The sequence below is a fragment of the Penicillium arizonense genome, assembly GCF_001773325.1.
Source record: "Penicillium arizonense strain CBS 141311 chromosome Unknown PENARI_contig039, whole genome shotgun sequence".
In the NCBI taxonomy this organism is placed as follows: domain Eukaryota; kingdom Fungi; phylum Ascomycota; class Eurotiomycetes; order Eurotiales; family Aspergillaceae; genus Penicillium; species Penicillium arizonense.
Genome location: NW_019173316.1, coordinates 48034 through 75955, shown reverse-complemented (window position 1 = coordinate 75955; position 27922 = coordinate 48034). Strand labels below are relative to the sequence as shown.

General features: G+C 46.3%; 9 protein-coding genes across 9 annotated transcripts; 6 read left to right on the top strand and 3 right to left on the bottom strand.

Annotated features, from left to right (window-relative positions):
• Window positions 1–379: 379 nt before the first annotated feature.
• PENARI_c039G00319 (uncharacterized protein) lies at window positions 380–3759 on the top strand (the record flags this gene model as incomplete). The annotated part of the gene is made up of 5 exons (XM_022637015.1): window positions 380–1225; window positions 1278–1398; window positions 1464–1750; window positions 1800–2248; window positions 2937–3759. The coding sequence occupies 5 exons, from the start codon at window positions 380–382 to the stop codon at window positions 3757–3759; spliced, it is 2526 nt and encodes an 841-aa protein (XP_022483095.1).
• A 1446-nt stretch (window positions 3760–5205) lies between these two features.
• Window positions 5206–5748, top strand: PENARI_c039G07446 (uncharacterized protein; the record flags this gene model as incomplete). The annotated part of the gene is made up of 3 exons (XM_022637038.1): window positions 5206–5262; window positions 5312–5407; window positions 5584–5748. The coding sequence occupies 3 exons, from the start codon at window positions 5206–5208 to the stop codon at window positions 5746–5748; spliced, it is 318 nt and encodes a 105-aa protein (XP_022483120.1).
• Window positions 5749–9205: 3457 nt separating this feature from the next.
• PENARI_c039G05234 (uncharacterized protein) lies at window positions 9206–9739 on the top strand (the record flags this gene model as incomplete). The annotated part of the gene is made up of 1 exon (XM_022637031.1): window positions 9206–9739. One exon carries the CDS (start codon window positions 9206–9208, stop codon window positions 9737–9739), a length of 534 nt encoding a protein of 177 aa, XP_022483124.1.
• A 2410-nt stretch (window positions 9740–12149) lies between these two features.
• PENARI_c039G12346 (DUF2786 domain-containing protein) lies at window positions 12150–13318 on the top strand (the record flags this gene model as incomplete). Its single annotated transcript, XM_022637056.1, has 2 exons — window positions 12150–12451; window positions 12517–13318. 2 exons carry the CDS (start codon window positions 12150–12152, stop codon window positions 13316–13318), a joined length of 1104 nt encoding a protein of 367 aa, XP_022483115.1.
• A 1828-nt stretch (window positions 13319–15146) lies between these two features.
• On the bottom strand, window positions 15147–15644 carry PENARI_c039G05825 (uncharacterized protein; the record flags this gene model as incomplete). The annotated part of the gene is made up of 2 exons (XM_022637035.1): window positions 15147–15497; window positions 15546–15644. 2 exons carry the CDS (start codon window positions 15642–15644, stop codon window positions 15147–15149), a joined length of 450 nt encoding a protein of 149 aa, XP_022483108.1.
• A 1852-nt stretch (window positions 15645–17496) lies between these two features.
• On the top strand, window positions 17497–19653 carry PENARI_c039G10390 (uncharacterized protein; the record flags this gene model as incomplete). Its single annotated transcript, XM_022637049.1, has 1 exon — window positions 17497–19653. One exon carries the CDS (start codon window positions 17497–17499, stop codon window positions 19651–19653), a length of 2157 nt encoding a protein of 718 aa, XP_022483123.1.
• A 1238-nt stretch (window positions 19654–20891) lies between these two features.
• Window positions 20892–21088, top strand: PENARI_c039G03223 (uncharacterized protein; the record flags this gene model as incomplete). The annotated part of the gene is made up of 2 exons (XM_022637026.1): window positions 20892–21009; window positions 21084–21088. 2 exons carry the CDS (start codon window positions 20892–20894, stop codon window positions 21086–21088), a joined length of 123 nt encoding a protein of 40 aa, XP_022483104.1.
• A 1248-nt stretch (window positions 21089–22336) lies between these two features.
• On the bottom strand, window positions 22337–22822 carry PENARI_c039G11367 (uncharacterized protein; the record flags this gene model as incomplete). Its single annotated transcript, XM_022637054.1, has 2 exons — window positions 22337–22400; window positions 22464–22822. 2 exons carry the CDS (start codon window positions 22820–22822, stop codon window positions 22337–22339), a joined length of 423 nt encoding a protein of 140 aa, XP_022483106.1.
• Window positions 22823–24948: 2126 nt separating this feature from the next.
• PENARI_c039G08915 (uncharacterized protein) lies at window positions 24949–26249 on the bottom strand (the record flags this gene model as incomplete). The annotated part of the gene is made up of 3 exons (XM_022637045.1): window positions 24949–24979; window positions 25375–25472; window positions 25527–26249. 3 exons carry the CDS (start codon window positions 26247–26249, stop codon window positions 24949–24951), a joined length of 852 nt encoding a protein of 283 aa, XP_022483118.1.
• Window positions 26250–27922: the final 1673 nt, after the last annotated feature.

Below are 27922 nucleotides of genomic sequence, written 5' to 3'. Positions count from 1 at the left end.
TAGCAGTGGCTCAATGTGATGAAATGATCGACAAGAAGTGTTACGAGTCCAAAAGGTGTTGCTGTTCTCCTCTACTTAGTGGTGGGTCTGTCCGTCACCATGCAGATTTTCAGCGCACGTAGGTGGAACGACGAACAAAATTGTGGCACACAAGAAGATGATAGGGTCAGTGAGATGCCTGACCGCCATTTCAAAGACTGCTGATATTATATATCTAATTGATTCGTGTATAAAAGGGGTCCCTGAATATCCCATCAAGAGATTTTGATATCCCTCACCTTACGTCTTTTTTATTGTGCTAGGAAGTCTCATTTCTTCGTCACCAAAGATCATCATTCCGTGTTTCCTCCGCCAAAGTGAAAACATACCCATTAGTGCCATGTCTGCCTTACCCACCCCGCAAGGTCTTACCGAACGTGCCAAGAAGCTTGTTCATCGAATTGCCACTGCCGTCGATACGGACCATGGGTTTTCCTCTATGGCACACTCCATTTACGATACAGCGTGGGTATCAATGATCGTCAAGAAGGACGGACAAGGTTCCAGATGGTTATTTCCGGAATGCTTCGGCTTCCTCTTGAAGGAACAAAGCAACAGTGGCGAATGGTCTTCCTTCAAATCGACTGACCCAGCACGCACCCCTTCCGCTGATATTTTGGTTCCAGACACCATTATCCATACACTAGCGGGGCTTCTTGCTCTGTGCATTCATGCCAGAGTTAGGGATTGCACAAATGGCACCTTGCCATATAACATGTCATGCCGTATTTCTCGTGCAAAGCGATGGCTCAACGCCGCCTTGCAGCAATGGAAGGTTTCTGAGACTACGCACTTCGGTTTCCAGCTACTTATCCCGGTCCTTCTTCACCGACTGAAGGACGAGGAAGATATCTCATTTACCTTTCCTGGCGAAGAAGAACTTTGGTCTATGTACAACACTGCAGCAAATATGGATATTGAGTGGTTATATACCGAAAAGTGCAAAGTGCCATTGCTTTGCTATGAGGGTCTTTTAGGGAAGTTGGACTTTGCACGGATTGGGCATCAGGTATCATCTGAAGGCCTCGGTGCATTGCCTGCATCGACAGCGGCATATTTGATGTATGCGCCAACTTGGAGTAACATGTGCGAGGAATACCTACGCAACGTTATAAACAACGGAAGTGGCCGAGGCACGGGAGGTGTGGCTTCGATCTTCCCTCTTACCACATTTGAGTCTAGTTGGGTAGGTTTAATTGTTGATGTTTTGCTGCGTTCCATGAGCTAAATATAGCTAGGTTTTAACCACCCTGCTGGAAAATGGATTCAGTACCGAGGAACTGGGCGAAGGGAATGTGGATAAGATTGTCCAATTCCTCAAAAAGCAGCTGGAGTCGAATGGGGGTCGTGTTGGTGCGAGTAAGTTGTATTCTGTTTCTCCTTAGCCGCTACTATTTCAAAACAACAACACTGACTTTCCTCAGCAACTATTTGGGTACCTGACGCCGATGATACCGGTAGGGCACTCACTGCGCTCTTCTTGCACGGCCACAGCCCTAGCCTAGACAGTTTGATCACAAACCACGAAGTCGATACGTACTTCCAAACGTTTTTCGGTCGCATTCCTAATGCAGTCCCTAGCATCAGCGTCAACTCTAATGTTCTCAATGCACTCCTCTCCAGCCCAGATCCCCCAAAAGCACAAATCATTAAATGCATCAAGTATTTGTGCAATACCTGGAAGAACGATAGCGTCCCTGGGGATCACTGGGTAAGTCCTTTACTCCAGCTGTGATGAAAATATACCAATTTGACCCTAGAACACTTCAGAATACTATGCGATCCTACACATGACCTTCAGTTTAGCCAAATTTCGCATTGCCAACTCACGGGGCCTTCTCTGTACAGACCGTAACATGATGGACCTCGTGGATTCTACACTTTCAAAGTCGAGGGAATACACGTTGAAAACCCAAAACGAGAACGGATCTTGGGGCAAACGACACTCATTCGAAGAGTCAGCGTACGCAGTCTTGATTTTGGCCAACCTCCTGACCATCAACGAAACAACTAAAGATCAACTTGCCATTCGTTGTAGCATTGAGGGCGGTAAACGGTATTTGGCGAAATGGAAAGGGCCTGATCCGACCGATCTAGTGTGGACGGGAAAGATATGGCTAGCAGATCTATATATTCAAGAAGCGTACGTTCTAGCAGCGTTGAAAGTTGACATCGGCCGATTTGCAGCCGGTGGTTGGACAAGCAAACTGTAACTTTCGGAATGTTGGTTTCTGTGCCTTCACTGAGAGAAGTCAAAGCTCAGAGAAACGTTGGTCAAATTCTTATTTCTGGAGGGATAGAAGTGGCTATAAACATAACACGAAGTCCAAAACTTGAATTTTTTTGTCTAGATAGTGCAGGAATTCTTTCCGGTGGCTTTCTTCTGGATCGAGGTCTCATCTCACAACAATTGAGAAAGGAGAGACTGGCGAGTTTTGTACACAATGCAGACGCTGCAAGGAAGAGCTTTGAGAGGAGTGGTAATTGAAATCAAGTCACAGTATCACAGCACCTGCAGGGGGATAGATCAGTACCCCTCGATGCCATATTGATCATTCCGACTTGAGGTGATGCTTAAAATACATGGTGGACATCAATAACCTGAGAGAACATATCGAGAGTCAACATATTCCAAATATTAATTGGCCCCTTTCAAAACCACTGTGTGGATGTATCCAAACATTTGACAGTGAACGCCAGTTGCGATATCACTTGCACGACAAGCACGGGCTTCACCAAGCCATTTGGAAATCCCCAAAACTACCGAGAAAGAGGAAGCGCTCCAGCGGAACTATAGAGGAAACTTATTTAACGGAGCCAATTGAGGAGCAGCCTAAGAAAATCCGGTTTTGTCCCTATTCATCTCCAACTCAGCAGTTTGATGACCGAATATTCAGCAAGAAATTCTTGCCTGCCCCGCATCTTGAGTCGTTTGTCACAGAGGACCCTCAAAAGGATTTGTCCAAAAAGTCCGACAGTCTCTGCTCGAGTAGCCGAAGCAGCTTTAAATCGGGCTTCTCCGCGGCCAATTCTCCTCTAAGCTCTCGACCAACAACCCCTGGGCTTGAGGCGATTGATCCAAAAATACTTGAGCCCATTGGCTACAGCAATGGAATTGAGCAACAGGCTTGTGCTGAAGCTGCCGCCGGGTTGAACTCACTAAGTCTCTCTACCACCGGTTTCGACACCAAAAAGATGCCGCTTAGTTACACAATGCGATCGAATTCCCCTGCGTCAGACCTTGTCCCCGAGCAGCCTGGTTGTGACATTGACGAAGAAGCAAGACAGAGCAAGAAGTCCTCCCGAGAGGAACCGCCCACTTCAATGCCTCCCAACGTTGAGAACACCCTAGAAAATTCCCCAGAAAAAGATGGGGCCAAACACGATGAGGGCGAATATGAAGGCAGTCTCCAAGAGAAGGCAAGCGATCGAAAACCGCGTTGTGATATTCCAATTCATCTCACCAAGACGAGATCACAACAGCCTCGGCATCATTTGGATGAACCGAGCCCTCAAAAACTGCGACAGAAACTCTATGCAAAGGAGAGAAGAAAGATGCTTGAATTCAAGAGCCAGAATCTGACCTTAAGGCAGATTGGACCCCACTTCGCAGACATAGATACGGCCTTTCTGCGAGAGGCCTGGCAGGATTTAGAGCTTCCCCAGCGATGCACCAGATCAGGGGCTAATCGGACGGCCCGTCAGAGGTATGCTCGCTAAGTCGTTCATACAAGTCGAGCGCAATGTTGTGTGTCAATCATGTCTATTTGTACATAATTTATTTTTAACAAACATCCATCTGCCTTCAATGTTATAATGTCACTAGCCAAGACTCCAGCGACAGGCACTCTCGCTGCAGCGAAATAATGAATGAAAGATCTTGTAACATTCTCCAGAGCTAGCATTTCTAAGAAACTCTTTTATCAGGATGTTAGCCGTCATTCGTGCTAAAATTTGAATCTGAAGAGGTTCGCTGCGTAAAATCGTTACGATGGCGAGTGTGAACGCAGTATTCTGACGAAAACTGATTACAGCCGGCTTGTCACAAATCAAAATACCGTTACATTACTATTACACGGTTGCACCGCCACATTTGTCAGGGCTATGCTCAGTAGGTACTTATTGGGTGTAATGTAACGTAATTGTTATGTTTTTGTTTGTATGATACGACATAACCTTGGGCGTGATCTACTTACTGCCTCGGAGCTTTTCATATTCTTGATATTTCTGATTGACCGGGACCACGTAAACGAATAGCCGTCGTCATCATTTTTACTTAGCCATATCAGTAGCTGCATTATTCAAGTAAAAATATTTCCTTCCAGATCCCCGCGGTTACTATGATAGAATCAGAGGAGCTAGAGGAAAGCTTCTTATCCAAGATCCGACAAAAACATATTGGTCAGTGCCAGCCTGTCCCGAATATTCTTTGATATTTCCTAGTGGGGTTATTCAAGAGTCGGTTCCTGGGAGCAAAGGATGAGTTGTGGGGCTAAGTCTGATAAACTACCCCGCTGCGAGCTCATCGCGGATCTACTGATTATCCGCATTTTTACCGGAGCATACGACCAAAATTTACAAACGGGGTGGATCTAGCTGAGTATTACCTATATCTCTGCCTGCCTGGTGGTTACGATCTGTGCGGTAGGAGGTTCTATCTAGGCCCTCACATTCCGCCTGGTCTAAAAGCGTTGTCGCGCTAATTTGACCCTCAGTTTCTGCCCTGCTCTTGAAGTTTGTTGCGGGAATATCACTTTCGTTTTATTACCATGAGCCCTTTCGACAACTAACAAAGTCAGGCTATTCCTTAATACGGGTGTAATGTAGCAGAATACATATAATGGCTAAACTGCTTAGCATTTCATCTAATCGCCTCTGAGGCTTCATATTATGGTTAAAATGTTTCTGCTGTCCCTCAAGAAAATAGTTTCGATGCTCCGTGTGCCAACGTATACTCTGGTGCATACAGCTCATACTTAAAGCCGCGCAGTGTGTTTTAACTCTGTCCATCCAAGTCAAGGCAGCCTGTCGTTCCTTAAAGTCTTTCGAATATGCATTCTTTATTAATTGCAATTCTAGCCATTATTCAGGCAGGGATTTCCCAAGCCGGAACTCTTGAGGTCATAGATCACGATGGGCAATGTCTGATGTGGTCTAACGATAATTATGGCTGCACGGGTTACTCTGCGTCTTTTGGTCTTCTTGATGGAGTTGATTGTTCAGGTAGGCACCCTCCATTGAAATATTAACCGCTGTTAACAATTTGTTAGAGCTCAGCGAGGTCGTCAATGGCAACCGTCATGGTTTAAATGTGCTCAAGGTCAATGTATGCGGTACAGAAGACGGTTCGCCTGCTGCCTGGATTCAGGTGAACCACACGGGACTTGTCACTTTTTCCAATAAAAATGGAAATCATGTGTCCTGTATGCTCAATTCTGGATTAAAGGCTGGTAGCTGGTGTGTTGCAACTGGAAAATGGAACAAAACCAATTCGCCCTCCTACTCATCTACCAGTAAACTATCTACCGCCACTCCATCTGCTAGGACTCCATCTACCAGCACTTCATCTACCAGTACTCCATCTACCAGTACTCCATCTACCAGTACTCCATCTACCAGTACTCCATCTACCAGTACTCCAGCTACCAGTACTCCATCTACCAGTACTCCATCTACCAGCACTCCGTCTACCAGCACTCTGTCTACTAGCATGCTATCTACGACCACTATGGAAGATAATCTCGTCACGAGTACTAGTGTTGTTTGGGTCCATAACGAGGTAACTATTCTATAGTAAAACTCTTATGCGAACGTGATTCAAAAAATAAGGTCAGAGGTTTAAATTCTTTCGCATCGTGGCAGCTACAGTATGAAGAGAAGGTCAGGATTCAATGAAGCTCATAATCGCAGCGGCGAGCACGTAGTCTCAAGATATATCCGACTCAAATACCGATACATTGGGCCGAATCGGGCAACACTCTGTTGTGATCGCTTGCCTCCGTGAAGTTCGGCTAAAAAGGCTTTTGCTGATAGCTCTTGTGTCACGCCTATAGCTGATCCAACTACGAAAGTCTATAGAGTATAGTAGCGACCGCTTTCGCTCTTTCTATCGGACGTAGAGGAGCTATTTCAAACGCTAATCATATGGTGCGCTAAGCTATTCCTATATTTAAGGATCTGTTACAAGGCTAAATACAGTAGGATAATACTGAACGAGGAAAAAGACTCAGTAAGGTATCCATCACGTATTGCTACGGTACCAAATACACATCCACTATCCGTCACTGCAACTTATACAGAAATATAGTCCTAGCCCACTGAAAGATGACCTGAAAGCTTGATCCCTGGTGGAATCGGGGTACATATGACACAATAGTAGCGGTAGAGCACAACTAGATCCAATAAGCGAAAATGGCGAAGTCCAGTGAGTGCTCATTATACATGAATCGGGAGGGAGTGATGAATTGGGAGTGAGTGATGAATTGGGAGTGAGTGATGAATTGGGAGTGAGTGATGAATTGGAAGAGCGATGAATTGGCAGAGTGACGTTATCGGATATTCCTCGGGCACACTAGTAAGTCGCGACAGTCGGCCCTCAATTTCTTCCCTCTTCGCGTCTTAATACTGTCCTCAGTCTTCAAACTCCTATCTCCACAGAATACTCATTGCAGGATGACCGAGACTCAGATTCATATTCTAGATCTTTCATTTGATATGCTCCTTCAATTGTTCAATTGGCTCAATGATATTGACGATGTCTTGCATTTTGTACGCTGTTGCAGACTCGTGAATTTTGTCTTTGAACTCCCGGGCTTTCGTTTGGCTGTGTTCAGATCAATTATTGTGTGATTTCCATGCCTGCTTATTTGTGCCTGGCTAATGAAAATACATTCGAGAAATAGACGCACTCTCCACAACACGAGTATGACGTCGTGCTGAGCAAAAATATTGCTTTTTATGGCGCATTCTCTCAAGAGTTCTACGAGACTAAACATGTCCCCGAAGATCGGCTTTCCGGACGTGGTAACCACCTGGCTTCAAGGCTTTTGAGCACTGTCGACAGTCATACCAAGATACCTGCTGAGATTATTTGGGATGTGGTTTGTCGGTGGCAGGGAATGCGTCTCTTATTCGATCTCTACTGTGATTCTGCGATTGAGTATACCAATTGCACCACCCCAATTGCGTGCGATTTGGGACGGAGCCCGTCCAGCAATCAAGCCATCAGAGTCAACTTTTCTCGTGGTCTTCCAGCAAATCCCTCTAGTCTATTGAGCAACGCTGCCAGCGAACACACCTCAAGAGAACGACAACAAGCTTATAGAAGATTTTACAAGGCTTTGACAACGCATTGGCTTGCAGTCGAAACAACATGGCGGGTCGTCACTCAATCACACAATAAAGTCGGTGAATTTGGGACAGCAATAGACATAGTTCGTACAATGTGGATGGAAGACTTTGTGGGGACAGTACCAGAAAAGCTTGATGTTATCACGATTGTGGATTTTGTGTGGGATTTTCTTGGACGCAGCGTCTCTCAAAATCGAACGTACTTTCCCGAACGTGACCCAAGGGAATGTCAAGGTGAAGACCCAGTCTATGGGTTGGAGTTTTACTCGTTGAATACTCTGCTATGTGCGCGCCCGCCTGATGTTATCGAATTGTTTCTGGTCTCCTTGGCTGGCTGTAGGTGGAGGTTTGACCATCCGCGTTTTCTGTGCCGCCTCGTGTATTTTGATGCTAAGGTCAAAATATATCCTATGCAACAGGAAATATCGGATACAGGTTCGTTGGGAGAAATTCGGAGGAACGAAATGAGTTGGAGCGGGATGCGACGCAAGCTTTGAGGAGTTGGTCTCATTATAGACAGGTGCAAGGTCGTGGTGATGCAAGGACAAGGGCTCTTTTCTAAAGCCCAATCTTAGAAACATGCGATGAAGACCTCGGATGTGGCCATTCCCCATGGTGAAGTTAAAGGCACGAGTGTGTTACAGCAGCAACGGGCGGTCGAGCAAAACGATTCGTTTCACCGATAGACGCCATATCCTGCGTTTCTGCGGCCGCTTTGGTGGAATGTAGCTGGCCTGGTTCCCCATTCGAAATAAGATTCGTCTCGCAGACGTGGCTTTGTTCAGGTGCCAGTATAGCAATGCATCCTCCATACATAGAGAGAACAAGTTTGTTCGCAATACTGTATCCCAATTATCGCACATTTAAACACGACTGTATTCATGATGGTGGCACATCTCCAATTCATGGTGCTCGCTGCTTTGTGGGGAGGCCTAGACAGAATATACGTCGAAAATGAAACCCCCAAATATTTCTAGCCGCCACGGATATATCTTACAGAATGCTCCACGCGCAGTTGTTCTGGCAGATAATGAGTGTTATTCACATCCAAAAAATAAGGGTGGTCTTCGCCGCTGGGCAAATAAAAACGGCTCAAATCTATAGATGATGAAGAAAGGGACCCGCCGATTTGAACCGTTACGGGTCGTATCGAGAGAAGCAGGCCTAGTAGTCCTCAACATTAACCGCAACTGGTTCTTAATCTGGTATGAGAAACCGATCCTCAAACTGCGTATGCTATTCTACATGTACATGATGTACAATCTATGTGCAAGGAGAGAGCCACTTTCGGCCTGCGACTTACCACTTCAGTGTTTGTGATTTGTTTTTGTTTTACCATCAGGCCAATTTGAACAGTAAGGCAATGGTCGAATATCGGCGGTAGTCAGTTGAACTCTGTTTCTCGGCCATGAAAGTGTTTTTCGAAGTGGCGGACAGGGGATGTGGTCTCTGATATGGATTAACACAGCCTTCCAATTCATCATTCTCTCTTAACTCACCACTGACTCATCGGAAGAGAGCAGTTGATCCTGGATGAGACCAAATAGATCGGCTGCACCCCCGGAGCTGCCTGGCATATGATTAATGAAATGCCGGACATGAGTTTTCTGGAATCATCATTTAGTTTGCCCCCAAGTCCTCAATCAAACTGTTATTCAGTTGCCATTGCATTAATATCGGGATTCGGACTGTGTGTTGGGATGCGTGGCAGATCGGTCTCCATATATTGGTTGTCTCCCCGTCTGGAAGTACAACCCTTGTTACCTCTACTTTGTGCAAAGCTCAACGAGAGAACCGAAATAAATTATATCTCATAATGGCCGATAGTGCGCTCCCAAATCTCTACCGGCATTATTCTGGCAATAACGACGACGACAACACCTCGTTCCCCTCCACAGAAAATGACCCCGACGAGCCGCCACCAGTCGTCAATGAGTTTTGCTGTGATCTAGTCACATTGCAATGCATATCAGGACGTTCACATGCTGCGCTCAGAAGTGATACCTCGAACATTCACATCGCTTCTATACAGGAGCCACCTCAGGTGGTGATCCAGGTGGGAGGTACTGATGTGTGGTACATCGATACTCCACCCAAGTTTGAATGCCCGGTGCATCGGACTACGGGTCTGGATTTCTTAGTCCAGATCCTGGGAGAGATGGAGGTTACTCATTTCACGGGCGAGCAACAAATCATCCGCCCTGGCGATTTAACCATCCAGGGGTCCACTTTTACCAAGTGGCGCAATCCAAGCAGGAATCAATGGTCTCGGATGATGGGATTTATGTCTACGGCCCTTTCTATTGGGGAAGAAGATCCACCGTCTAGAGCAGGGTTTCCCAAGCAGTGAAAAAGTCTGTTACTTCTACATTTCACAATGATTTAGTAATACTTTAGACTGTTTTCACAGAGTTGCATGGACGTACTGTATGTGTACATGGATATGTATATATGTTGTATCCTGCATATCACTTCTGAAGTTCGATTCTAAATCACAACCCACTAGGCGGGTTACGGATTCGTATTTTAGTCTAGTTGGGAAATCAACTTCTAAGGGGTCAGGTAAATGAGACCATCGATCCTGTATTCTTTTGAGTCCTCCAATGATCCCTGGGCGCTGTGTAAACTCAGCTCTGATCCTTGATGAAATCTCAAGTGATGAACAATCATTTTCATTGTACATGTAGCATTTCCTCTCGCCTTCCTGTGGCCTTCCATCAGATGTCCCTTCCAATCTCGAATCGTCTTCCGAAGTATCGACAATTGCCCGTATCTCTCATCTTTAGCGACCCATCAGTTAAGCATGTGATCTCGTCTCTCAAATGGCGCATACGCTTTGTAGTTTCATTTCGACCCCTTTCTGTGAATTGGATCCTCTCCACCTTTATATGTAGCCCTAGCAGCGCCCGTGTAGTCCGTTCATCCAAATTGCCTTCAATCTTCAGATTGATGCGGAATATCCATGTGTTGTACCACACCTCGTTCAAAAGGTTGATTCCCTTTTCCCCTGCACATGCATAAACGAGTTCCCTTCGGAGCCAGGATGGGTGGGGTCGTATGCGATCCTGATGATAGCAGATTCCGTGGCACTGAGCATTCTCCCCGAAATTGTGCTTGATAGCCTGCTCTAGAAGTCGAATATGTTGGTGCGCAGTATCCGTGGTAATTCCATGCTGTCTGCCATAAATTTGGACATAGCGAACCATTCTTGGTGATTTTGCTGGGACGGCAACCCCCGTGATCTCGTGGAATTGGCTGAATTCATATAATTCGATTATAGCAAGTATATAATTACAAAATTAATTTAATTTCGGTTCTAGCACCGATATTGGCACATCAATTCAACAAGAAATCCTCGAATCCAGTTGAGCCGCTTGCAAAGGGGAAGAGTGCATTTTTATTGTGGATGGTCTTGGAGCCCTTTCGACAATAGAAATTATCTTTGTTCTATAACAATTTGATCTTCGGTTATTGGAGGGTGAACACTTAGTCGATAAACAGATTATGTGAGGGTTGTGGTAAACACGCCGTGAAGGGGGAATTACTCAGGCAATCTACATGCTCTACATGGATGAGAGACTTTGTCAAGGAACCCGTGTAATTTTGTAGTTTGTTTCGTTTGGTGGGGAGGGTGGCCGCCAGCTCAAAATGCCCCTCTGACCTGAACGACAAATATTCCACTTAGTGCCAGGACACTGCGCACCAACAAGTCATCATCGTAAGCAATTTGCACGACCATTGAAACAAATGGGCCCTTTTACGCTAGTGCGGTGGCTAGCAGTGGATGGTATTCTTGAAGTAATGAGACAGCAACAACGGTTAGGCGAAGATTAACATCCCAACTCGTCTTGGACTCAAGTATGTGCTCAGTCCCTTGGACCAAGCAATCCCCTCGCTCGGGGTTCGAATTGAAAAACAGTTGTTTGTTTTTAGTCCTTTTAGGCGCCAAATACAGCGATTTTCGAAAACAGTTTACCCATCAGACACTCAAACTTCGTTTCTGGGCCCGTACCCGAAACAAGCTAAACTCTTATTGGGGCAAGTGGTAAGACATTGTCCACTTATAGATCAGTTCCATGTATGAGCTAGCCTTATCTGGCCTAGCGTTGTCTCGGGTACGGGCCGAGAAACAAAGTATGAGTGTCTGAGGGGTAAACTGTTTTCGAAAATCGCTGTACTTTAAAGATCTCAAGATGACCATATAAATCAAATTGTGAGGCCAGACCGGTAATGTGGAAAATGAACGTTTGCCTAGAAATTAATTGATCAGACTGTCTACTACGTCGTATTCACTTCACGCTCCCCCATGCAGTTTGTTCATAAACATTTTCAAGGGTTATTCAAAGGGCAAATGTATGAATCATGATTAACTCATTACACCTGATAGATCAGTTGAGGGAGTCTCTTCGAGTCTCTTCGAGTCTCTTCGAGTAGACAACAACAGTAATGAGGCCAGATTAAACTTTTGATAACTAGTTGAAGGTAGGAGAAAAGCAAAAAAGGCTAGGGGTTCAACAAGGGAATGTAGTAAATTGAGGGAGAATGGCGTATTGAGAGGTTTATATATACTGAAGGAATCATTGTCTAATTGCTTGTTCGGCGACTTATTGCAGCGCATGTACGATGCTAAACTGACAAAAGCATAGGGCTTACATATAACTACGGTGTTAAGGAGCAAGAAAGATAGTTTTGCATCTCCTCTGCACAACGAACAAGTCAATCGATTTTGCGTGTCCCTCCATTTAACATCTAGACCCAGGATGTCACCTAAGAAGCCTCTCCAGAAGGCAACTGTCATCAGAACTGCTTGCGAGCATCAAAGTCAGGCTCCGGCTCGAGCCGACAAGAGTGTTCTAGAAAAAATCCAAAAATGTCTGAATCGTGCATATCACGCCAAGGCATCGGAAGCAGAAGCCAAAACCGCGCTCTTCATATCTCAGAAACTCATGAGTGAGCATAATGTGGCTCAAGCAGATCTCATTGCTCACGATGATAGAAGCAACAAAGTGTGCTACGGTGGGCGGAGTATCGTTCGCATTGAAAAAGTGGCTCATCGCGGAGGGTCATGAGAGAGGCTTTTGTTGAGGGGGTAGCGACGGCAATGTGCACCTTTTTTGACTGCAAAAGCTTTTCGACCGATTTTGGTATCTCTGTGGAATGGTCATTCTTCGGAATTGCTAGCAACACGGTTGCCGCAGCAATAGCCTTTGAAATGGCACACAATCTGATCTTGGAATGGGGATGTGTCTACAAAGGGGGTGCACCTACTTTCAGCTACCGTCTCGGCGTGGCAGACGGACTTCAGACTATGGCCAATCGCGAAAAGCAAAATGAGCTTGCGGAAGTCCAGCGCAATGAACTAGATTCGGTCGCAGCAAGAAGTCTCGAGGAAGAAAAAGAGCTCCAGCGAGAGTTGGACATGGTAGCGGAACTCTCTGCCGAAGCCAAGAGCACATCAGACCAAGACGACGAGGATATGGCCTCATTGAAATTTGAATCTGACAACGAGAACAACAGCGATTCCAATGACATTGATGGATGGAACATCAAAGCCGATTTCAGCACGGACGATTTGCAAACTATCGATCTATGTGATGACGTGGACGAGAACATTGAGACGTATATGAAGCGGGAGCCGACCAAGCCACCAAATCCCAACGAAATCCCCGAATCTCTGGCTGAGCTTGCTAGAAAGGTGGAACCCGAGACTAAGCCTCCAACGCCAATGGCATCTTGTTGGAAATCTCAGATGCAGCTCGTTCGCTTTCGGGCAACATCAGAGCAGGTTGCGGATGATTATCTAGCGCAGCATAAGATTAAGCTACGCAGTGGAAGGAAACGGAAATCAACCATTCGAGATAAAGATTCCTATCATCGGGGACAGCAGGACAGTTCAAAAATTAATGTCCGCCAAACAGCGCTGGCATGATGGCTTTTGCTGGGTTCACGACTGACATTTCGTTCAGAGGACTAGCCGCAGTCTCTAAGATGGTTAAAAGCTGCGGACTAGAATCCTCTGCGGATCATTGTTCCTTCAGGGAAAAAGGTCTGGTGGTGAATTGTACAGTTAAATGGATAACATAAATGTTTCAATATTGATTGGTTACTGCGAACTGATGAGGCATGGATAGCTTTTTCTTCTATTTAGTTGCTGATGCAGGGTGGTGGGGTGGGGGGAGGGTTCTCTACTTTGATGGGACGAGGAGAAAATATATCACGGTATCTCGATAGAATTCTAATATAAGTTGCAATTGAGAAGTGGGCCAAGTAGCGCTACATTATGAATACACCGCCCGCCCAGTCATCTTTTTCTCTGGTTTGCCAAGCGCCTTGATCGCCTATTCCCAGAATAGTCCTCTCCTCCATGTCCCCTTTTGCGTCTACCGGACCCGTGCTGACAGGGCGGATCATAATTCTTCGGTTGGCTGGTCTCAATAGATGATTCCATTTCATCGCCTTGACGGGACCACGAATGGTAGCGTTCACTACAAGACGCCGTGTGGGTCCCTGCCGTCCGATAACAGCTCTTGTCTTGCGAGGCTCCTGCGGTAAATGTCGTTAGCAAAACGAATTTTTAAGGAGTTAACATCCCCTGTTCGATTCGTACTTTCTTCGCCCTTGGCTGACTTGGCGGCTTCGGGTCCTTCATCCTCTAGATGGCCACAGGAGATTGATTCAAGGGAGCAATTACACTCAGAGCTTTTACCACATATTAACCGGCATGGTGCCAAATCACAAGTTGAATCCGTCAGCATGGCCTCGTTCTGTGCAATGTGGTAGCCTCTGTCGCGCAAATGTGCCCGCGATTCTCGTGTGCTCAAAGGATTTGTGTTCCCGGCAAAATTATGCTGCTCTGGTGTGTGCTGTTCGTCACAGTTGTCGTCGTCATTTATAACGATAGGATTGGCTTCCGATCCCAATTCATCAGGTACATCACTCCATACTCTGGTAATGCCCATGCTGCCTTGTGTTGCGACAGATGATGATATACTGTTGGACGAGTCTGAGGCGTCAGAAGCAGAGTTGTCCTATATTTGCTGAATTAACAAGTTGTCTTTCCCATCGAGTTATCTTTCCGTACCTTGAGCTTCTACGATGGGCCCGTGCAAGCTTTGTTGAATGGGCTACTCACGTTTTAATGATTATATCGATGTATTTATATGCAACAATCTGGGAAGCTAGGTGAACTGAGCTAGGAAAAATAGAAGCTCCCAGGAGATATGTCAGGTACTGTTCTCCAAGAGAAGGTATGATGAGGCCCTTCTTGATCTTTATTGCCCATTTACTCCTGGGAATTGCGCGAGTAGATTAGCCGAGACGCCGAAGCTCGGAAATACATTGGTAAAAGGTTGATCTGCTCCTCGGAAATCGCCGCGCGCTCCTAGGAGCTAACACGTGGCTGGCGAGGCGGATATTATGGGTAACCAGGTGTCTCCTTTACATGTAACCTTGCGATGCGCCTCATGGAAGGAAACCTAGCCGAAAATTGGGGTCTAGTCTACATAATGCGAGCATCTTTCTCCCCATGAGTGCATCTTAATATGGATTGATTCAGAAAATGAGCATTCATGGAGCGGATCGTGTGAAAGTCACTTAGGTATCGGTTTGTAATATGACTTATTGTCTAAGATTGCTTCCATGCTTTTTGTGACTTGCTGGATTGGGAGCAGCCTACTCACATTGGGAGAAACAATCCCAAGAAGAAAATGCAATGGTGGTGTTATCTATTCACTCTTTTATTTGATTTTCTTTTTCATCTATTTCGTGGGCAATCCTGGGTTGTTCCACAACCGGTGACAGGTAAACGGGGGCGTGTTATAACATGAGGTGGTTCCATTCACAGCGTAATAGGTCTGCCAAAAATTGCTACAGGACGAGCTTTCATAAGACAATTGGTCCTTGTTCGAGAACCAAGAGGTGACGTTATCCGTAATGGATATATCCAGCTGCTCCTGCTGTATCAATGTACGATTGAGTCGAAAACTGCGGGAAACAATTGCGTTGGAGATATTACGTGCCAGGACCGAGTCGGTGAATTCCGTGACACCAAAATCTCCAATACAGTTAAGCTTTTCCCAGGCAATGAGCCGAATGGGAGCAGAAAGCATCTAGATCTCGTCAGCGGAGCCGTGAGAAAGGAATATTGAATCTATTACGTTGATGGCAGGCTGAACATTAAGAACGGGTCTTGGCGTAGCTGTTACAGCGGTAGCTAGAGCCAGAGTGAGCATCGCTGCTAGTATCACGGTTTGCATAATTAACAAATGATGTCATTCTGGACTACTGGGTAAGGGAACTGCCCGCTTTATATCTGGACTGTAATGACATTGGTGAGGACAATGACCGGTCGTGAGGAACAGTGGTCATCAACTCCCTCAAAAAATTGTACCAACTTCTTTCCATCGGGCCAAAAACGCCGAGGGACTATAGCGGAGTAATTTGGTTGATGCAACACTATATTGATGGGATATATTTAGTTGTTGTAACCTGTTTATCGCTTCGGCGAGAGGTTGGGGTAAATGAAATCATCCACCCATCCATGCATCCGTCTATAATAGACATATGTTGCTCCTACTCTGCCAACTAAAGTCACCGGAAGCGACGTATTCAGCTTCAGCGGTAAATAGTTCAGTTACGGGAACGTGAAAAACCAGTTTTCGATATTTACATTTCCAATGATAGTCTCGTGCTCCGAATATCATCTCTGGGCCCAGCACATGATACAGTACCACACATGTCTTGGTTCCCTGAACGCGAGGAAGCCGCCTCTTTTTTGGTTTTTCGCCCTATGACTTATACATGTATCTAAGGTCAACTGTAGTTGTTCTTTAAATAGATCATTATTTCAAGACACTATCCATCTTCATGTATACAGTCATTCTCGAGACTGGCTTGACAGGAATACGCTTGGTACATTTTTTCTGGACCCACCGTTAAGGCCTTGGCATGGATCATTTCATTGGGCCGCATTAATTCAAGGGATACCGTAATTTGCGACTCGCACAGTACAGCAACTGTTAGGTTTTATCCTTTATAACGGTGAGCGGCGACCGAGGCACGTAACGTAACAAAACGTAGCAATATACAATACTATACAAGTTGCATCTTATTGCGGTCCTTAATTTAACGCGGCGCGCTCACTCATTGTTTAATCTGCGCTAAGGTTTGGGCAGTGGATCCAGAGAGAGTAGTTATCGAGTGTGTATTGGTCAAGCTGAATTCAAGAACGACCGTGAGACGATCACAGACTCCCTATTCTTCTCTAGTGAAAGCACGATAGGCCCCAGCGATACCAATATAGCTACGGGGAATGACGCCGGTGGCCGATCAGTGGGGTCAAACGTCGGAAGATTTTCCAACCGAAAAAGAACTTTACATCTGTTCTGGTCCTCTTGAGCACGAAATCCAGGGGGGCATGAAGGATCCCTGGAACTAACCAATGACTTCCAGGGGTAGGGCACGAGGGATACAGGAATGCCAGTCGATATCCCAAAAGTACCTAGGGACAGGGGATCATGCCATGTGTTTCCAGGAGCTTGCAAAGTGATCCATTATACCTTCAGTATCTTCGATAGCATTGTGACGCATTATGGGTTCTAAGATTGTACATTTACGCCAGATGGCCAAAACGACACAAGATTTGGTCTACAACCAGGTCCAACTGCGATCCTTAGCACTGCGTCGCCGGGCCGCGGTTGACCGAACCCCGGTTCTGGGTTGCATGCCAAAGACGGTTTGGGCGGTCGGTAGGAACGCGCTTCGGCTCGGACGTTGACATAATGGTCGTAAGCGACCCGTCTTGAAACACGGACCGAGGTGTCTAATATCTACGCGATTGTTCGGGTGTCAAACCCGTGCGCGCAGTGAAAGCGAACGGAGGTGGGAACCCTTGGGTGCACCATCGACCGATCCTGATGTCTTCGGATGGATTTGAGTAAGAGCGTAACTTAGTTGTTGGGACCCTAAACTTGATGAACTATGCCTGAATAGGGGCTTAGCTCAAGCAACGGGTTTCGGATAATCCTTTCGCCGGAATCTGGATCAGCTGATAAGCCAGCTAGCTCAAGCACCGGTATCCCTAATCACTCTCTTCCTTTTGACAACCCAATGGCCAATACCAGCCCCACCGACTACAAGAAACTATTTTTGCAGGCCGAAGAGCGTCAGAGACAGGAAGAGGAGAGACGGAAGCAGGCCGAAGAGCGAGAAAACCAACAAAGGGAGCGCAATCGACGAACGACATTTGCAGAACTCCTGCGCTTCTGCCACAGCTTACTTTCCCGACCGTTGAGAGTCGAAACACCATCTCGCTCGACTACAGGGAATATACCCCCTCCCACCGGAAAATATTGTCCCACACGACTAGCACTCTGGACCGATTGCTCAGCTCGACAGCAGAAAATATACAGCTCTGTGTGCAACTACCTCCGGCCAAGCGAGGAAGCCCGAGCACGATTGTTTACCCCCTTGATTGCGCTTGAGGAGGATGCCAGACGATTCGGTCTCCGTCCAATTAGCAGTGAACAAGGTCTCGAGAACTACGAACGAATCGCCGTGGAAGATCACGTCCGTGATATAATTGCAGAGCTATGCAAAATCGACGCTGCCCGGGACGAGTTCGGACTTGGAGACGGAATCTGGTTCGACAATCACACCAACTCTTTCAATCCACGCGGCGGTAGCGAGACAAATGCAAACCAACCGTCAGGCATACATCACCCCCGACCCGATCAGTTCTGTATCCACCGAGTCGACGGCGACACTAACACCCTCCTCACTACGGTCGAATACAAGCCGCCCCACAAGCTTTCCGTCGAAGCCCTTCGCGTGGGGCTAAGGGAAATGGACTTATGGAAATGCATGGTCAGATCAAACAAAATCCCGACGGATCACGCAGAGAAATTGAAATACAACGCAGAGCGGCTCGTGTGCTCCGCCATTGTCCAGGAATACCATGTGATGATCCAGGAGGGACTCGAGTACTCTTATGTCACTAATGGGGTCGCTCGTATCCTTCTCCGCGTTCGATACGATGATCCTAGCACATTGTACTACTTTCTCTGTGATCCCAACAGCGAACAAAGACTCCAAGAGCCGACGACCTCCATCGCCAGGGTTCTGTGTCTGTGTTTGATGGCGTTCCATTCCCCTGTTCGTGACCAGGAATGGAGAAATACTGCACAGTCGCGGCTTCCTTTGTGGACAACTAGCTTCGACCACGCTCGTTCCCAGATACCTAAGGAAGTCTTGCAGCAAATCGCTCCGCACTCCGACAGTACCAACTCGGAGTATGTAAGTCCAGGAACGAGTTCAGACTACCAACCATCATCGCCTCCACTGGAATCCCCAACAGCGGGTCGCCGAGTGCCTACGAGGTCTCAAGCCAGCTGTGCGCCCTCGGATGTCCGACACCGGACGCAGTCGCCAGAATCGTCAGGCTCCGACTCGAATCAAGCGACCGGGCGCAAACGAGGCTTCAGCCAGGTCACATCTTCGCCTTCCGCGCAACGAGCGGCTCGTCAACGCGAGGCTGGGAGAGATCAAGGCGGCCATTCTAAACGCCATGATGCGCAATTTTGCACCCAGCGATGTTTATTGGGGCTGCAGACGGGAGGTATCCTGGATGACTACTGTCCAAACGTGAAGCTCCATCGGCGGGGTCAAGATTTCATCGAACACCCCGTCACGTCGGAGGATTTGATGCGTTTACTAAAAGCACAATTAGACGAAAACATTGACCGATGCATGCCCCTTGGAAAATGCGGGGCATACGGTGCGCCGTTTAAACTCATTTGTGCTAAATATGGGTATGTTGTCGTTGGCAAAGGGACCACATCGGGCCTCTGGAAAGAAGTCTCCCGCGAAGCGCAGGTATATCAAATCCTCCGGAAGGCTCAAGCATCTGCTGTGCCTGTTTTCCTCGGTACAATCGACTTGGCAAAAATTTATTTTCTTCATGGGGCTGGAGAGATTCGTCATATGCTCGTCATGGGCTGGGGGGGCGATAGCACCGAGACTATGGAGCTGACACCGGGGCTTCTCAAACATATTCACAAATCGAATAAGGAAATCAAAGCCTTGGGAATCGTCCACGAGGACCTTCGGCCTGACAATGTCCTTTGGAATGAAGAGCTCGGGCGGGCGTTAATCATCGACTTTCACCGTTCTACATTGAGATTTCGGCCAGTTCCAAAGCGACCACGAGCAAAGCGACAATTGTTGCGAACAGAGTCAGGAGATGCAAAGCGTTTACGTGTTCTATGAGAGGCAGTCTTTTAGCTTGTATTTCAATAGCGATCGCATACTACATGATAATGAAACGTTTCTACCACTATCCTGCGCATTCCAAACCCCGTCAGAACAGACAAGTCTTTCACAATGCCATCTATCGTCAGCACCGGATTGCCAGAATTCAAGTGCATTATTCAAGAAGACATGAGAGGCAGCAGAAGAATAACGTGAAACACTGTGGCGGACCCACGATGTCAGTATGCCAAGACAGAGAAATTGGCGGCGATGGTAAAGGAGCGTCTACGACCAACATCTATCTACAGGTATCAAGTTAGGAAAGCAGAGTTATATAGCCCTGTCCAAATGGATACCCTCAGATATATTATCATTTTCATGTCTTCTTTGCAAATCTGTCATCTTTAACCCCTGTATTCCGACGGCCCTCTCTTAATAACCACCTTACAATTTTTATGTCCGCTCTTACTCCATCGCCTCCTCTTTGCCAACCTGGAAGGACAGATTCCTCATCTAAATAATGATAGTCGCCTAACGATCCTCCCGGCTGAGCACTAAAGATCTTCATTTTCGAGTATGGCATGGCAACTTTCAAAACATTACATCTTTCTGTTTTACTTTGTAATTGGGAGTGTTGATTATTAAGCGATGCTTCAGTGTTCATGTTATTGAGGGGAGTTGATTGTTTGTTGTGTTGCATGTTGTCTAAGATACAAGTAGGCTGGTGAACAGGTATATATGTATGCACGTGATCCCAGCCTCATTATTATCTCAGTAACCGGGATATTTCAACAGGGAGAGTGGCGAATTGGGAGAGTGGTGAATTGGGAGAGTGGTGAATTGGGAGAGTGGTGAATTGGGAGAGTGGTGAATTGGGAGAGTGGTGAATTGGGAGAGTGGTGAATTGGGAGAGTGGTGAATTGGACAGAGCTTAATAGCGTCTTTGTCGAAACAGTCAGACTAACTGTAGACCCAGCTGTATTGCCTGCAAAGATGCACTTTTGCCTTGGAAGGAGGTATAAAAATGGGCTTCCCACAGTATTCTGACTCCAAATTTGATCTATCCATAACATATATTTCACCCAAACATCTGAGTCATGCGATTTGACACCCCTTTCGTCCTTGGACTTGCCACATCAGCATCTGCTCTGTGGTCAGTTACTTACTATACCACGACCGATTGTTCAGGCGCGGGAAAAGAGGTCGGAGGGTTTGAAGCTGGGTGTCAGACTCTGGAAACCGACACGGAATCGGTCATGGTCTCTACAGACAGCGGCAACAACATCACCCTAAGCACCAGTAGCAGCTGCAACACTCCTTATGAGGACGCCATTCCAAGCGAAGTGACCGACCGCTGTGTCAATGCCGCTATCCGTTCCTTTTTATCTTCTTAATGGTAAGTCGTGTGCTTTATACTACCTCCCGCATCTCAAAATTAACTCTGCAAGCTTAATTAAAGTCCTGAAAATAGGCTGAAGGAGCATTGGCAAAGATCCGGCCATGGGATCAAGATAAGCTGCGAGAATGAATTTTCTTGTTTTCACTATATGTATATACCAGAAAGACCTTAAATATTGAGATTGGAGGAGGAGCCAAACAGAAACTCTCAGAAAACATCCAATTGTCCCCATTCTCGTTGGCATACTCGTGCTTTACACCGAAGAGTCCGTTCTTGTACGGGACACGTATCGAGAGTGTAGGAGCTTAAAATCCACAACAGGAGAATATGAAGATTGTAATTCATCTGCCATAGCATGCCGCAGTTTAAGAATGCGAAGTCTCTCATCTCAGTATTCTCACTCGGTAAAAGGCGGCTACAAAGCGGAAAACATAAACTATAGTAACGCAGGAGGAACCATAATGATTTCCACAGGTTTCAGGAAGTAATAATTATCAGACACCAAGCCACCTTATGAAAATCCCAATATATTCTAAACATATCTGAGTGTGCGCCCACGCGACATCCGCTCAACGTAGTTAAAGCATATGTAGCAAAGGCTCACTATGCACAGCGGGTCACAAGCTCACCTGGGTAGTGCCTGTATAGGCGACTATACTGTGACTTGTATAACTCATTGTAGTGTTGAAAATCTCCAGACAGAGTATATGTACCACTTATAAATGGATTCTGATCATCACAGATAAACCATGTCACCTTCGGGCACAAGAGATAGAAATGACGACAACGTCTGCAGCCGAATAAAGGTGGATGTCAAACATTGATAGAATTATTGAAATTTGCCAAGCAGGAGGCAGAATTTAGATACACAATGGAAGCCAAGTTGATTGAACAACTTGGCTTTTCGTATACAAGTGTAGGGAGCTTTCCGACGATGAGGCATTGTTCCTGTTCTGGGCCAGCCTCTTAACACAACCGGCTTCCACCAAAAGTTGCAATTGCAACCAAAGGACCTGGGGGTTTCGCAAGGCATGTAAGAATATCTCCATGGCATCTTGGTATTACGGACAGGAGAGAATATGGACGACTAGCGCAACAAGATGAGTACACTGCTTCTCCAGTCATCTTTTCCCCCCGTTTACTAGGCGCTTTGATCGCCTATATCCTGAATTGTCCTGACGTTCGTGTCCTCTTTTCCGTTTACCGGACCCTTGTTGACAGGGCGGATGGTCATTGTTGGGCTGGCGAGGTTTGATAGATGTTTCCAATTCATCACCTGTCTTGGACCTCAAAAAGTAGAATTTACCACAAGATGCCGGACCCTCTGCTGTCCAATAACAGCTTCCATTCCTGTCTTGTGAGGCTCCTGAGGTAAAACTCGTTAGCGAAACATATTTACAGGGGGTTTCTATTAGCGCTTCAAACAAACGTACTTCCATCACCTGCGGCAGTTTTAGCGGATTCAGGTCTTTCCTCTTTTACATGAGTGCAAGTAGTCAGGTCAGACACAGGGAAATCAAAGCCTTGATTATGTGTAAGTTTGTTTGGAGCCAGCACAGAAGTCGGTTCCGTCACTGGGCATTCAGAGTTGCCCTGTGGAAGGTGGAACCGTCTATCACTGAAATACGCCTCGAATTCTGGCGTAGTCAACGGCTCAGTGTCCCCATCAGAATCATCTGGCTTTGATATGCACTGCTGGAAAGACCATTCGTCGTCGTCGATAATAATAGGGTTGTCGATTGAGCTCCCTTCTTTGGATTCATCACACAACGTCCTAGCATCGGCCATGGTGCCTCGTCCTGTTATAGTATGAGAAGAATATTATTTGGCTAGTCAAAAGGTTAGAGAAAATGGGCTCTGCTGTATTCCTCTCTCGCAAGGTAATCTCATACCTCAAGTTTCGGGCGATGCGTTGGTCGTGAACACAAAAATATCAGGGCTCATATCAATACTTATATACTTGAATCCAGCAATATGAGTAAGCTGACATCGACGGCCGCACGCAAACTTGTAATGTTGATGCCTTCGGTAGATATAAGCTCCTAGGAGATACGGTTGGCTCTGTCGAGGATATACATGAGGAGTACACACGAGAAATGGAGGAGAGATGACATGCGGGACATACATAGCGTATCTGATTCCCCTGAATGCGAGGAAGCCGCTTTATTTTGGTTCCTCGCACTAATTTCTATCTAGAGTCAACTGTAGTTCTCAACATTAATCATTTATCTCAAGACACTATGCATCTCTGTATACGTGAGGCCGTTCCCAAATGGAAGCACGACAGACCCCAGCAATAATGATTTGCCGATAGGCTCCTGGGACTCAGGCAAGTGGATAGCCCAAGAGAGGGCCAGATACCTCTTGTATTGCCACCATTGTCTGCAGGGTATCTCTATCAGTTTTAGTTTCCCGCTTGAGAGGTTGTGTATGGCAGCTAATTGGAAGTGTTTCTTGTCTTTCTAGACTCTTCACTCGCACCTAGAATGTTATTCTGACCAGTCAAATTACTACACGCGCCTGAAGGTGCCTGTGCTTTGGCATGTTTCTGGATGCATGTGACAATAGGAATCCTTTTTATTTTTGCGAATCCTTGATGATAGCAATTTCAAGTGGGAGGTTGTCCAAGGCCTGCTTATAAGTGACACGCCAACATCTTGAGGGACGCGTGCAGCAAATATTTGCAGTTGCTAATCCTTGAGAATATGAATAATACAGCGGACCCCGAAACGCACGAATTGCGATATTTCATTCGGCCACATGTTTCGTACCCCGGAACTTTCCAACGCTGGGTTGACGAGATGGCGACAGTTACAACGTACATTTCGGTTGAACGTAGCAGAAACTGCCCTACTCTTTGGAGACACAAACTACAGTAGGATTTGCGGATAAAGGAGTCTTTTTCATAAATGCAATCTTGAGTATACCAACGGCTCTGAGCTGTTTCGTACACCAACCACTTGACCTGCTTCTTGTCAACTTGTTAGTCCCCAGCCCAATTCAGGTTGATGCACTGCTGTCGGTATTTCTCTCAGATAGTTCAAAGCGCTTGAAATTGGCCTTGACCCCGTTTGGTGAGGCATAGACCATGTGATATGTAAACTTGACTCGCAGCCAGGCTGTATTGACATCTCATTTTTGCGTCAAAGCAATATATACGGTTCCCGGATACGAACCACCGAGATCGGCGATCGGCGGCAGGATCAGGGCTCAGTAGGCATCAACGACCTAGGCTGGCTCAATGATCGCTGATCCCTGGCAGTGGTGCTTTCAATCACCGGGTCAAACTAGCTGGCCAGGAGGAGACGTAAAGGCGGTGCCATTCGCAGTGAGCAGGTTACCTGTTGAATCGTTGTTGGTTTTCCGATGGAAATACCTTAATTATAGGAGAGAGTTTACACCCCAAGAAATGAAGCGTAAGTTTCCAAAGATATATTCAATTTGATGCCTTGGAAACACCACCTTTCTGCTCTTGAGAATCCTTATTCAATAAGTATCTCAATATTTACTTGTCTGTATAGTCTAAATAGCAGTGAGGTGGGAGATGTAAGAGAAAGCCCGAGGAATCAGCGTTCTGTGACCTGTCTGTCATCATCATCGTTTACTCTCACCAGCCTTTTTAATCCCCGCTCAGCAAATGTTATCCCAGCAGAACGACGCTATAAACTACACTGTCTCCGCTCAAAAGCTGTTGTCCATCACAGTAGAATGTAAAAAGGAGAAAAGTTCACTCTGGCTTCAAAAGCATATGCTACGTATGGCTTCCTCCTGAATGTCCTTCAACGTCGGAACGAAAGGCGACACGACACGGGTTCACCCGCATTGGCTCGCATCAGATATCTCAGCTCAAAAATGAGCTGCGATAGCCATAGCTGCCTGCGAACATATTTACTAGCAAGTGCAATTGAATCCCTTCATTGGGATGTAAGATATCCAACGACCGCACTGTAATTCATTAGCATTTTTTTACGTCCGTAGCCCCAAATTAGTTATGATCCAAGCCAGGAAAACCTACCATTGCTATCCGCACACCTAGCCAGAGGCACCTGTGTCTTCTTATCTTCACCTCAGTGTCCACTTCGTCGATCGAAATGCTGTACTCTGATCCATATTTGAAAAAATCTTTTGGGTAATATGATTGACTCCAAGCTTGGCCACGTATCAGGAAATCTTCTGGAAGCTGTGGAGCTACTCCATCGTCCGCAGCTGGGAAAGACGCGTCTTCAATCTTCGGAAAAGTAGCATTGAGTGTGATCAGTCTATTGAGGAATCTAGTGATTGCTGTCCAAGGAACTCCCCCCTCCAAACTTTCCATGAAAGGGCGATAAAAGGTGACGCACCAGAGGAAAGCTAGAGAGATATGGATTGCTGGGACGGAGTTGTGGCTGTTACCATACTGAAGAAGAACCGAGAGTGTTTGAAAAGTTAAATGGACTCCCTAGATGGCTTGTTTAGTTGGATATGTAGGTTGGTTAATCAGACAATTGCTTACATATGCTTGCTTCTGGTTGGCTAGACCCAGTTGATTTGTCTGGGGAGTATGCCCACTCCGGCTTTGAGAGGATACCATAGCCATGAATGCAGGATCGCCGTAATTAAATACAGACGCCAAATTGCAGGACATGATATACGCTGTGTGTTGTCCTTGGTGACCATGGTGTTGCAAGTACAATGGTAAGAGAGACAAGAAGTCATTTGTCAAAGTCATAAACCGCTGAATAGAGTCACCAGCAAGTAGCACACAATGCGCAGCGATGAAGGAAGTGGTCATGGTGATTTTTCGAGGTGCCGAATTAGCCCAGTCATTGAAGAAACGGCCAAATGTCACCCGAGTGTCTGGAAATGGCTGCACGCTGATCAATGCTTTGGTAAGATAAAAGAGTGTCCGAAGGGGATCAGATTGTGACAAAACCGCAACATGATGTTGGAATTTTCCGCTACCAGGATGTCGGTCCGCAGCCTTTTGGTACCAATACTGCGACATAAATTTCCAATGTCTGCTATCCATCTTTGCCGCAAACATACCATATCGTGCCACATCACCCAGTTGTTCGAACAATGAGTCCCCAAGTGCTGAATTCGACAGAACTAACCGCTTTAGAACCAATGAGACCATTTCGATGAAGCAGAGCATGTGCTTCGAAGTCTCTGGGAGGTTCCGTTGTAGGATCTCCAACAACGAATGGATCCCATACCGCCACATCCGATCAGACATGGCGTATTTTTTAGGAACATTTCTGATACTTAGGCTGGCTGATGGATGCTGGCACATAACGAAAAATTGTTCATGCTCGTGAAGCAAATTCAAGTGTAGGGAGATAAGGCCTTGCCATCGCTCGCTAGGCAGGTGTACTGTGGATGGTGCTTGATATTGCTCGAACCACTGGCACCTACTCTCACGTTCTACAAGCCTTTCGTATTGTTCTTCGATGGTAAGGATGAGCTTTGTTTGATCCAAATCCTTAGTGGTCAGACTCACCTCGAAGTTCGGATGACAGCGAGCGTGAACCCATTTGCGCCGAGATCTGGTTTTCGATAGGACTCCAGGAGCCACGCATGGAACAAATCTGGCTGTAGCCGTTCTCGAAGGTTGAAGTGAATATTGTCCTAAAGGCATTTAGCTGACTGCCCACTATTCAAATCATGTTGTTGAGCAAAAAAAGAAGCCGTACCAAAGATTCAAAATTCGCCTTAGAGCGATTATTAGATGGAGACAAAAGGTTTTCCTAACTGCAACCGACCGAATGGAAAGAAAATGAGGTAGGGATTCGTCCAATGGGTTGGTGAAAAGTGAAGATCGCATTAAACCGGATTAAATCACGGTCTGCTGTGCCCGAAGCTTTGACCCTTTCAGGGGTTCTACTTATAGGTTATGCAATGTGATAGTACTAGACTTTTAGTGGATGATTGCTATAAGCGTACTTTACATTGGTATTAGGGTTACTCCTAGGAATATAGCCCCGGTCATACACCTAAGTGGAGCTTTTCTAGGGGAAATCCGGCTGACCTCGCCTGGCCAAGACCTAGATCTTTTGGTCATTGCGTTAGTGGTCAGAAATATGTCACATTGGTGCAGATCAGTTTCAAAATGCGACAGATAGTTCGGCACTAGCACCAGCTTGGTCCGTACCAGTATTGGGAACTTCATCTGGTTATTTTATGTATTTGAACTGTACTCCAAATGTGACACGTGCATCGAGAGGCCTTACGCTCTCTGGATAAGAAAGCCCACGGGTCAAGTTTCAGCCAGGCCTACTGTTACCCCAAAGCAAACTTGAACCATCCTTTTAACAGTCAACATCCCCTTTCCCAGCTGCCCTTAATTTCTTACAACATATCCTGTTCCTGTTCCCTTCTGGAAGATGGATTTATTTCACAGTACCTGCGGTGGGCGGATCTAGTCCGGGCTCGAACATGCAGCTATTTCTTCGGTGGACTGAGTGTTGCGTAAGATCCGCTCTGCTTTATCCAGGTAAGTAGGTACAGACTGCAGATGTTAGCTCAATGCCACGGTGATTTACAAAGGAAAAGCATCATCCTCCGCCGGAAAATTCATCAAGTCCAAGAAGGGGTACGCCTCGTGATAATCGATTGGGAAAATTTTGGATAGTATCCAATGTATTGGGAATATTGCTTAGCTGTATGTGCTTTGCTGGGACTGGCCCCTTTGGATTGACAGTATTCTATCGCCATTTGTCTACAGGGCCGCATGGTTTCAGTCTCTGTGCCTGAAATTACGGTCATAGAGGTTGAATAGACACGAGTCTTAATAACACTCGTAGACACTTTGAGTATTGAGTTGGCAGTACATTCTTTTGGTATCTTTACGCTGCCTGAGAGATCAATCAGGATTGTTTTGTTTCGGCTGATATGGATTAATCTTCAACA